Source organism: Ostrea edulis, chromosome 10 (assembly GCF_947568905.1).
Source record: "Ostrea edulis chromosome 10, xbOstEdul1.1, whole genome shotgun sequence".
In the NCBI taxonomy this organism is placed as follows: Eukaryota; Metazoa; Mollusca; class Bivalvia; order Ostreida; family Ostreidae; genus Ostrea; species Ostrea edulis.
In genome coordinates, this window is record NC_079173.1 from 35,843,580 (window position 1) to 35,855,864 (window position 12,285).

Genomic DNA, 12,285 nt, shown 5'->3' on the forward strand with positions numbered 1-12,285 from the left:
ATGACAGTGCACATCTTTAGATAATCTAAGGAGATTTTTTTTTTTAAAAGTGTGATTCCCCCAATAAAGAGTGCGAAGTTAGGAGTTGATAAAGTATGGGCTTCTGGGCGCAACGGAAATGGGATGATGTGTCCAGTTGGTATAGGCATATCGTGGAAAGAACACAAGGGACGTGAGCGCTATATTTAGATCAAGTAAAGGGAGTAATATATGTGTAATCAAAACAGGTATGTAAAGAACCGTCTAACAATAAGTATGAAACGCATGGAATATGGAGAGCATTCAATCAAATGACAGGTGGGTATTTACAAATTATATCATTACCAGCACCATAAACTTTGTAAAATATTGACTTTAAAGGAGACTGTTGAAAACCCTGTGAAATCAACGTATATTTTAGTAGCCTGCTTAGATTGCAAAAGTGATGATACGAAGATCATGCTTTTGCGTATCAAATTAGTTAAGAGACCTAAATACCATATTTAGTTTTGTTAATAGATAAAATGTTGTCGATTATAACCAAAATAGTCGATTTAAAGAAAAACAGAAAGATGGGTTTTATCTTGTAGGATGAAAACGTTGGAATAAATTCTGCCTCCTAAGAATACAATAACAGGTTAACTAATACAGGGGCACAGTTCGTACGTATAAAATTTCTAACATCATGCTGTAGGGAACAAATACGTGTAATTCATACCTCCAGCAGTGGTTGACAGTGACGTAGTTCCGCTTGTTGATGTTTCTAGAAACAAACCTTAGAGTTTGATAACGATGAAACACTTTATCAAAGTTACCAGAAAGTGCCGTAGATGTCAGAGATCAACTAATATTTATAGTTGCTAATATTTCATTCCGGTGTAATTGATTTTCTATTATGCATATGATAATTATAATTGATTGTATTCTTATCTTTAAAATCTTTTAAAGGGAATCGAGATTTTAGAAATCAGCAAAACAATTTGATAAACAATGAAAGTATACATGCCGCGAGAAAAACCAAGTTTCACAATAAGTAGCATTCCTCCCTGTAACGTTTACATTTACCAACTTTACGTCAGTAATGACCTGACACTTCAATGTATTAGATTTTTTAGATAAAAACCACTGACCTCAAGACCATCAACTGAGAATAGACTCAAGTTAAAATTTTCATCACTCATGTCTTTAGATTTATCACAGATGTTTAAAAAAGGGGAAGATTTTTTAAAATGTTCAAATGCAAACATGTACTGAAAATTGTATTTGTTTATGAAAATTCTTTCAAAAGTTAGCCGGAGTTGAAATTTAGACTTACGTTGCAAGTCTATTGTCAGTTTTTGGTCTTCTAACTGGACAGAAAACGATGAAGTACAAGATAAAGATTAAAAAGTGAACATAATCAACAGTAACCAATATCATCAACCTTAAAAAGTTTAGAAAATTAAGAGTAGCTCAAATACGGACTCCTGGTCACATGGGAGGTGGGATCAGGAGCATGCCATTGAATGGACACAGCAGATGTGAGCCCTGTATCTTTATCAGTTATACAAAAAATCCCTAGTAAAATCCGTATGTAAAAAACGGTATAACAATTAGTATGAAAAGCGTACATAGTTAAGGACAGTATTCAATCTAATGGCAGGTCTGTATTTACAAATTAAATCACTATAACCATCATAGAATATGTGAAATGTTGACTTTAAACGAAACTGTTTAAACCCCTGTAACATAAACGTGTTTGTCGATTAAAACAAATTGTCATACACAGATCATATCCTTGTGTATGAAATCGTTTAAGAGACCTAAATATCATATTCAGGTGATATTAGGACATTGCCTAACAAAATGAAAAGTGGACGATAGAAAACCTAAAGTCATCCATTTTGTATCATAGTTTGAATCTTTCTTTTCAAATCTGCCTTGCAGATCTATGTTCAACAAAATATATCTGAAAATGTTTTAGTTTGCCGTTCCTATCTAAGTTCAATAAAATCTCCAAATATGAAAAATCTGCTGTGCCTTGTATTTCGGGTTCACTGGGATATATCGTTTCGACATGTGATAAAATGTCGTCGATTTTTCTTAAAGTCGAGTTAAAAGAAAACAGTGAGATATTTGTTCTCGTCATGTGAAAATATCTTTTCATAAATTATACAAAAACAGGTTACTACAGTATTTATTACGGTCGTTAACCTGGTTTTGTATAATTCATGCAAAGGTTTTCACAATTCGTGCTCATAAAAAATCAACATCATGCTGTAGAGAACACAGTTGTTCAATTCATACCTCCATCAGTGGTTGACAATGTTGTAGTTCTGCTTGTTGATGTTTCTAAAAACGAACCTTAGAGGTTAATATCAATGTAGGAATATAACCGTAGATACGGTGATTTTAGAGGTCGGTTAATTGTTGCATTATCAGTTTAGTCTAGTCAATCTAGCTCAAAAATGAGCAAAACCTCAAACTAATTGCAACAGAAATGAAATTTTGATTATTCATGCAAGAAAACACATGCAAACAACATATTAAAAATCGGCTTTTGTATTTCCATGGGAAAATTGGAATTTTGGGATAAAATGATGTGTTTTTTCATGAAAATCGCTAAAAACTGGAAATTAAAGAAAATGTCCATTTTATGTAACATACAGTAAAAATAAGTTTCATATCTCAAATTTCAACCTGGAAATGTTCGATTAATTTTTTTTTACAGCAAAATATATTCTTTCCTTGACTGTAATTTTTGGGTAAAATCTTACTTTTTTTAATATAATTGTTAAAGATTGAAATTTTAAGAAGAAAACCCACATTTTGTCATACGTTTGAGTCTACCAATAAAAAATTGAAGTTAGGATTTATTTTAAAAACTGCTAAACAAATAAGATATATAGATTATTGGCAATATATTTGAAAAATACCATTTTAGGTTGGAAAACCTACCTTTTTCTAACACAAAAATAGTGAAAAACTGGAAATGATAAGAAATGACTGTTTTATAGAAGAAATGACATTGATCTTATAAATTTAAGAATAAAACATCCAAATGCACAACTAAACTTTTTTGCACCAAAATTTATTTTCCCTTGCCGAATTTTGGGCTGAAATCTTCATTTTCCAACAAAAATCGTTAAAAACTGGATTTTGGAAGAAAATACTTTTTCCTGTCCATTAGGCATATATGAGTTACCACATGAAGAATTATACATTAAAATAAACTGTTAACACAAAAAAAGTGCCCCTTCACAAATGGTCTGTAAAAGATGACCTATATTTTTGCAGTTACTCCCCTTACATCGGAAGTTGGAGGCGCGCTTACCATTCCGGTCCTATATTTCACATAAATACATGTAGTATTTTAAAACAAACAGTGTATAGTAAAGCTTACGTTACCAAATTATTTATTAAGCTGAGTTTTAACAGTTTGTACTACATCTATGACGAAACAAGTTTCAGTTTCTTTGATTTTATATAAAGAAATCTTTAATACGTGCACTTCAAGTTCTAGAGTTTGGGAAAGAGGGAGGAGGGGTATAGCCGTATTTGATGTTTATTTCTATCCAAATTATTGTGCAATTAATACCGAAAATTTCAGGAGTAATCTGTTTTAAAAACAATGGACACATAGAATTAAAAGCAAAATGAATCAGGCACGCAGCATCGTAAAAAAAAAGGGGGGGGGGTGAAGATAATTTCACAATATTGCCTGAAAATTGACAAGTAAATTTTAATCCAAAGTTATAAAAATCCTTGATGGTGTGTGTGGTGGTGGTGGTGGTGGTGGTGGTGGGGGGGGGGGTAAGGTTGTTCTCTCAGTTCAATTTTACACTTCCACTGTGTACATTTTACGAGAATGCTATTTTAAGGGAAAAAAAGAGGAGGGAGGGCAACCAATCTGTCTAAAAATCGACCTCTGTACGTAAAAATTTATCAACTTTGCATGTAATGAGAAAAGGTGTAGAGCCATTGCTACGTGCCTGATAATTATATAAGTGATCATTTGAGTAATTGCAGTACAGTTCAGTCCATGTTTTTACAAGTACAACGGCTAGTGTCACAATTTGCCTTGCATTTACAGCGAAAAACGTTCAAAAGTTTATCTGGCGCGACTTGTAATTTAGTTTTAACGGATACAAGAATTGCTGAAAAGTGATAAGCCCCAATTCGAAGGATCCAAATTAATCATTTCTTTAGTCCACTCTATGACTTAAAAAATAATTCTTGCAGTGCTCCTCTTCTGCAGCTGTAGTTAGTAGTTAATATTGGCAATGACTGAACTTATAAAAATGATATTGTGTTAGATAATACTTCACAAAGCAAATCTCCTATAAGTGTCTCTATGGTATTCCATCGTACAAAGTCGATATGACATCGACACCAGAATATATCTTTTTGCTCTATGAAATCCTCATATAGGAAGGTGAAGATAACGAACAGTGATCCATCTCGTAACTCCTATAAGCAATACAAAATAGAGAGGTGGGCAAACACGGACCCCTGGATATACCAGAAGTGGGATCAGGTGCCTATGGACTATAAGGAGTAAGCACCCTCTGTTGACCGGTTACACCCGCCGTGAGCTCTATATCTTAATAAGGCAAACGGAGTTACCCTTATTCAATATCATTGTGCCAAAAACGGCCTAACAATCTATATGAAACAAGTTAGACAGATTTGACCCAATGATAGGTTGTATTGGCAAAGTAGATTGTTATAACGACCATATAATCGCGAAATGCTGACTTTAAACGAAACAGTTGAAACCCTTCACCATCAACTTGTTTGTCAGTAGCCTGCCTCCATTTAAAAACTAATCATATACAGAATTTTTTCGCGATTTGTCTACATTTTGACTATACAGGACCCGTTCCGATGCCGAACATTCTTGACGTTGTGTCGCATCTTGTGAATGCATGTAGAAAGGCAAGGATTGACAAACTTCGTTTCCTAAAAAGACGTCTGGTTTTAACGATATTCTTCACTTAGGGGCAAGATCAAAAATTCAATGTCTCACAAAAAACTAAGTTCACATAGTTTTCACCAAGAACACCCCATCCCCCTTTAAAACTTAATATGACAAATGTTGAAACTACATATGTAATCGAATAACAAGAAAAGAAACGTACGATTATAAATAACACTCTGTATACCTTTTCTACTGTTTATTCACAAATGAAAGTGTACATTAAATCTATTAAATGTTCATTAATATGTTTTAAATATTATGTGGTATTCAACAGTCGCTTGTCTTTTTCCTTTTTCCACTAAAGTGTAATCGATGTCGGATGACAGAAACTTACAGGAGTTTTTATCCCCCCCCCCTAGCTAATTGAATTTAAATTTTCATCCGACATTGATTTCGTCCCTTAGGGCAGTTATGTTTATTTCAGAGTTCGTTGCTATTTCTGTGCTTTATATATAGACATTTCAAACACAATGTGCATTTTGTATGATCCTCTAAAATTTACGATAAATAACTGTATCCCATTTCCATTCTCAATGATCGTGTGCCAGCGTGGCGAGAATGCCATCGTCATCGAAAACAAGTTTTGTCTTGAATAGATGGCCGGGCGGTCTAGCGCGCTGTTCGCATGCTGCTAGGAGATGTGGTTCCGCAGATCGTGAGCCCAAGACTAATTAGAAAGAGTAACTACTCGATTTTACACCAAATCATGATACTATGCGCAAGTGTTTATTATTTATATTATCAATGTTTTATTATCTTTATTATTACCCATGAATGATTCCCCAAACCTGAATTTGAAAAAGAAAAGCAAAAATACTTTACTTACTTAGTTTTATAAAAGTTTTTAATACAAAGCGCTTGCTCAAATGATGAAGATACAAAATAACTGAAACTTTTAACCCGAATGGTTTTCCATACTTTTGTTTTTAACAACCGTAATACCCCCTTGTAAATTGATACTAATTCTTTAAGATTTCATTTATAATTGATATTTCATAACTTTTAAAGTAAATATTGTGTTTTATAATTAAAATTAATTCAGTAGAGGGTCAAACAAAATATTTTGAAGCTTTATTCGCGAAAGTTCCCCGGGATTGGAAGCCGGCAAAGAATATGAGATGCTGAGCAATATTGTATGTATATAGAAGGTCTTAAAATCACCTTTTTAATACAACTGTTTAGCTGTTTAATCGCATTTTTTATTACATGCACTTTAGATCGTCGTGTATAACTTTATTCTGATGACTGTCACAGTTAAGTTACTCCCCTTTACGTGTACGGCGTGCCGTAAAGACCACAAAATATCGATGGTTTACTAAAACATTTAAGTCTAAATTTGAAATATTTCCCATTGTCCGATTTTGTCCGATTTTTTGTATGTTGTTAATCACGCTTTTGTTTATTAAATTCCATCGAGTTTGTTTCTGTTGCAATTACTTTGAGGTGATTTGCTAGATTGACTAGACTAGTTGCTAATATTTCATTCCGGTGTAATTTGTTTCTGATTTTAAAGACTTTTTCTTATATTAGATGTTTTTATATGCATTTGATAATCATAATTGAATTTATCAATGATTATATTATTATCTTGAAAGGATTCAATTGGTAACGTACAATATGTCACTCTAAATTAGCTGTTCAAATGGAAAATACAGGTTTTACACATCAATAAAACAATTTAATGGACAATGACAGTACACCTGTCACTAGAAAAACCAAAACATATCTCACAGTAAGTGTCATTCCCTCGTATAACATTTTTATTTATCAATGTTACGTCAGTAATGAAACTATATTTCTTCAATGTTTTCTATTTCTCGATAAATACAGTGACTTTCCAACTCGATAAAAACGACGTAGTACCAAAGATCAATAAAAAGTTAAGAAAATGAACAGTAAGCGATCCCAAAAGTCCTCTGAAGAATATAGAATTAAAAGTAGTTCAAGCAGGGCATCACAGATGGGATCAGGCGCCTGAAAAGTGTAAGCATGTCGCTAAATGGACACACCAGATGAGAGACCTGTATCTTGATCAGTTAAGTTGGGTTGATCCTCATGTGACTTATCAATATTAATGGTTAAAAGTGGAAAAACTATATTAATTTCCACTCAATATAGTTTAATCTAATCAATAATGAAAGAAAATGTGTATTTTGTATCATAGTTTGAATCTTTCTTTTCAAATCTGCCTTGCAGATCTATGTTCAACAAAATATATCTGAAAATGTTTTAGTTTGCCGTTCCTATCTAAGTTCAATAAAATCTCCAAATATGAAAAATCTGCTGTGCCTTGAATTTCGGGTTCACTTGGATATATCGTTTCGACATGTGATAAAATGTCGTCGATTTTTCTTAAAGTCGAGTTAAAAGAAAACAGTGAGATATTTGTTCTCGTCATGTGAAAATCTTTGCATAAATTATACAAAAACAGGTTACTACAGTATTTATTACGGTCGTTAAGCTAGTTTTGTATAATTCATGCAAAGGTTTTCACAATTCGTGCTCATAAAAAATCAACATCATGCTGTAGAGAACACAGTTGTTCCAATTCATACCTCCATCAGTGGTTGACAATGTTGTAGTTCCGCTTGTTGATGATTCTATAAACGAACCTTGGAGTTTAATAATGATATAGGACTTTACCGAGTTACTAAGCAAATACTGTAGATCTGATAATTCTGGAGGCCAATTAATTTTTGCATCAATAGTTCCAATATTTCATTCTGGTGTAAATTCTTTTTTTTAACATTTGTTCTCCTATAAATCTTTTTTCTATCCATTTGATAATAATAATTGAAATTATAAATGATTATACATATATTCCGATTTTGAAGATATCAAATAAATCGCGTAGAATTTATACCTCTCGAATGGTTAATCATTCGAATGGGAATAGCTGGTTTCAAATCTAAATAAAATCATTCATCGGACAATGACAGTGCACATCTTTAGATAATCAAGGGAGATTTTTTTTTTTAAAAAGTGTGATTCCCCCAATAAAGAGTGCGAAGTTAGGAGTTGATAAAGTATGGGCTTCTGGGCGCAACGGAAATGGGATGATGTGTCCAGTTGGTATAGGCATATCGTGGAAAGAACACAAGGGACGTGAGCGCTATATTTAGATCAGGTAAAGGGAGTAATATATGTGTAATCAAAACAGGTATGTAAAGAACCGTCTAACAATAAGTATGAAACGATGGAATATGGAGAGCATTCAATCAAATGACAGGTGGGTATTTACAAATTATATCATTACCAGCACCATAAACTTTGTAAAATATTGACTTTAAAGGAGACTGTTGAAAACCCTGTGAAATCAACGTATATTTTAGTAGCCTGCTTAGATTGCAAAAGTGATGATACGAAGATCATGCTTTTGCGTATCAAATTAGTTAAGAGACCTAAATACCATATTTAGTTTTGTTAATAGATAAAATGTTGTCGATTATAACCAAAATAGTCGATTTAAAGAAAAACAGAAAGATGGGTTTTTTTCTTGTAGGATGAAAACGTTGGAATAAATTCTGCCTCCTAAGAATACATTAACAGGTTAACTAATACAGGGGCACAGCTCGTACTCATAAAATTTCTAACATCATGCTGTAGGGAACAAATACGTGTAATTCATACCTCCAGCAGTGGTTGACAGTGACGTAGTTCCGCTTGTTGATGTTTCTAGAAACAAACCTTAGAGTTTGATAACGATGAAGCACTTTATCAAAGTTACCAGAAAGTGCCGTAGAGCAGGGGATGTCAGAGATCAACTAATATTTATAGTTGCTAATATTTCATTCCGGTGTAATTGATTTTCTATTATGCATATGATAATTATAATTGATTGTATCCTTATCTTTAAAATCTTTTAAAGGGAATCGAGATTTTAGAAATCAGCAAAACAATTTGATAAACAATGAAAGTATACATGCCGCGAGAAAAACCAAGTTTCACAATAAGTAGCATTCCTCCCTGTAACGTTTACATTTACCAACTTTACGTCAGTAATGACCTGACACTTCAATGTATTAGATTTTTAGATAAAAACCACTGACCTCAAGACCATCAACTGAGAATAGACTCAAGTTAAAATTTTCATCACTCATGTCTTTAGATTTATCACAGATGTTTAAAAAAGGGGAAGATTTTTTAAAATGTTCAAATGCAAACATGTACTGAAAATTGTATTTGTTTATGAAAATTCTTTCAAAAGTTAGCCGGAGTTGAAATTTAGACTTACGTTGCAAGTCTATTGTCAGTTTTTGGTCTTCTAACTGGACAGAAAACGATGAAGTACAAGATAAAGATTAAAAAGTGAACATAATCAACAGTAACCAATATCATCAACCTTAAAAAGTTTAGAAAATTAAGAGTAGCTCAAATACGGACTCCTGGTCACATGGGAGGTGGGATCAGGAGCATGCCATTGAATGGACACAGCAGATGTGAGCCCTGTATCTTTATCAGTTATACAAAAAATCCCTAGTAAAATCCGTATGTAAAGAACGGTATAACAATTAGTATGAAAAGCGTACATAGTTAAGGACAGCATTCAATCTAATGACAGGTCTGTATTTACAAATTAAATCACTATAACCATCATAGAATATGTGAAATGTTGACTTTAAACGAAACTGTTTAAACCCCTGTAACATAAACGTGTTTGTCGATTAAAACAAATTGTCATACACAGATCATATCCTTGTGTATGAAATCGTTTAAGAGACCTAAATATCATATTCAGGTGATATTAGGACATTGCCTAACAAAATGAAAAGTGGACGATAGAAAACCTAAAGTCATCCATTTTGTATCATAGTTTGAATGTTTCTTTTCAAATCTGCTTTGCAGATCTATGTTCAACAAAATATATCTGAAAATGTTTTAGTTTGCCTTTCCTATCTAAATTCAATAAAATCTCCAAATATGAAAAATCTGCTGTGCCTTGTATTTCGGGTTCACTGGGATATATCGTTTCGACATGTGATAAAATGTCGTCGATTTTTCTTAAAGTCGAGTTAAAAGAAAACAGTGAGATATTTGTTCTCGTCATGTGAAAATCTTTGCATAAATTATACAAAAACAGGTTACTACAGTATTTATTACGGTCGTTAACCTGGTTTTGTATAATTCATGCAAAGGTTTTCACAATTCGTGCTCATAAAAAAATCAACATCATGCTGTAGAGAACACAGTTGTTCAATTCATACCTCCATCAGTGGTTGACAATGTTGTAGTTCTGCTTGTTGATGTTTCTAAAAACGAACCTTAGAGGTTAATATCAATGTAGGAATCTAACCGCAGAGACGGTGATTTTAGAGGTCGGTTAATTGTTGCATTATCAGTTGCTAATATTTCATTCCGGTGTAATTTGTTTCTGATTTTAAAGACTTTTTCTTATATTAGATGTTTTTATATGCATTTGATAATCATAATTGAATTTATCAATGATTATATTATTATCTTGAAAGGATTCAATTGGTAACGTACAATATGTCACTCTAAATTAGCTGTTCAAATGGAAAATACAGGTTTTACACTTCAATAAAACAATTTAATGGACAATGACAGTACACCTGTCACTAGAAAAACCAAAACATATCTCACAGTAAGTGTCATTCCCTCGTATAACATTTTTATTTATCAATGTTACGTCAGTAATGAAACTATATTTCTTCAATGTTTTCTATTTCTCGATAAATACAGTGACTTTCCAACTCGATAAAAACGACGTAGTACCAAAGATCAATAAAAAGTTAAGAAAATGAACAGTAAGCGATCCCAAAAGTCCTCTGAAGAATATAGAATTAAAAGTAGTTCAAGCAGGGCATCACAGATGGGATCAGGCGCCTGAAAAGTGTAAGCATGTCGCTAAATGGACACACCAGATGAGAGACCTGTATCTTGATCAGTTAAGTTGGGTTGATCCTCATGTGACTTATCAATATTAATGGTTAAAAGTGGAAAAACTATATTAATTTCCACTCAATATAGTTTAATCTAATCAATAATGAAAGAAAATGTGTATTTTGTATCATAGTTTGAATCTTTCTTTTCAAATCTGCCTTGCAGATCTATGTTCAATAAAATATATCTGAAAATGTTTTAGTTTGCCGTTCCTATCTAAGTTCAATAAAATCTCCAAATATGAAAAATCTGCTGTGCCTTGTATTTCGGGTTCACTGGGATATATCGTTTCGACATGTGATAAAATGTCGTCGATTTTTCTTAAAGTCGAGTTAAAAGAAAACAGTGAGATATTTGTTCTCGTCATGTGAAAATCTTTGCATAAATTATACAAAAACAGGTTACTACAGTATTTATTACGGTCGTTAACCTAGTTTTGTATAATTCATGCAAAGGTTTTCACAATTCGTGCTCATAAAAAATCAACATCATGCTGTAGAGAACACAGTTGTTCCAATTCATACCTCCATCAGTGGTTGACAATGTTGTAGTTCCGCTTGTTGATGATTTTATAAACGAACCTTGGAGTTTAATAATGATATAGGACTTTACCGAGTTACTAAGCAAATACTGTAGATCTGATAATTCTGGAGGCCAATTAATTTTTGCATCAATAGTTCCAATATTTCATTCTGGTGTAAATTCTTTTTTTTTTAACATTTGTTCTCCTATAAATCTTTTTTCTATCCATTTGATAATAATAGAAATTATAAATGATTATACATATATTCCGATTTTGAAGATATCAAATAAATCACGTAGAATTTATACCTCTCGAATGGTTAATCATTCGAATGGGAATAGCTGGTTTCAAATCTAAATAAAATCATTCATCGGACAATGACAGTGCACATCTTTAGATAATCAAGGGAGATTTTTTTTTTTTTTAAAAAGTGTGATTCCCCCAATAAAGAGTGCGAAGTTAGGAGTTGATAAAGTATGGGCTTCTGGGCGCAACGGAAATGGGATGATGTGTCCAGTTGGTATAGGCATATCGTGGAAAGAACACAAGGGACGTGAGCGCTATATTTAGATCAGGTAAAGGGAGTAATATATGTGTAATCAAAACAGGTATGTAAAGAACCGTCTAACAATAAGTATGAAACGATGGAATATGGAGAGCATTCAATCAAATGACAGGTGGGTATTTACAAATTATATCATTACCAGCACCATAAACTTTGTAAAATATTGACTTTAAAGGAGACTGTTGAAAACCCTGTGAAATCAACGTATATTTTAGTAGCCTGCTTAGATTGCAAAAGTGATGATACGAAGATCATGCTTTTGCGTATCAAATTAGTTAAGAGACCTAAATACCATATTAGTTTTGTTAATAGATAAAATGTTGTCGATTATAACCAAAATAGTCGATTTAAAGAAAA

The 12,285-nt window shown here is 32.6% G+C and overlaps 1 protein-coding gene across 44 annotated transcripts in view; it reads right to left on the bottom strand.

Annotated features, from left to right (window-relative positions):
• LOC125665927 (mucin-22-like) overlaps positions 1–12,285 on the bottom strand; it is a 122,368-nt gene that overhangs the window by 19,738 nt on the left and 90,345 nt on the right. For 28 of the 44 annotated variants that reach the window (XM_056151151.1, XM_056151180.1, XM_056151178.1 and 25 more), the window contains 5 exons: positions 10,144–10,188; positions 8,570–8,614; positions 7,495–7,539; positions 2,266–2,310; positions 698–742 (listed from right to left, as the gene is read on the bottom strand). The exons of 6 other annotated variants lie outside the window; for them this stretch is intronic. In XM_056151151.1, the coding sequence (XP_056007126.1) occupies positions 698–742; positions 2,266–2,310; positions 7,495–7,539; positions 8,570–8,614; positions 10,144–10,188 (225 nt within the window). The remainder of the gene's footprint in view (positions 1–697; positions 743–2,265; positions 2,311–7,494; positions 7,540–8,569; positions 8,615–10,143; positions 10,189–12,285) is intronic. 10 more of the 44 variants (XM_056151185.1, XM_056151187.1, XM_056151183.1 and 7 more) reach the window with 5 other exon arrangements.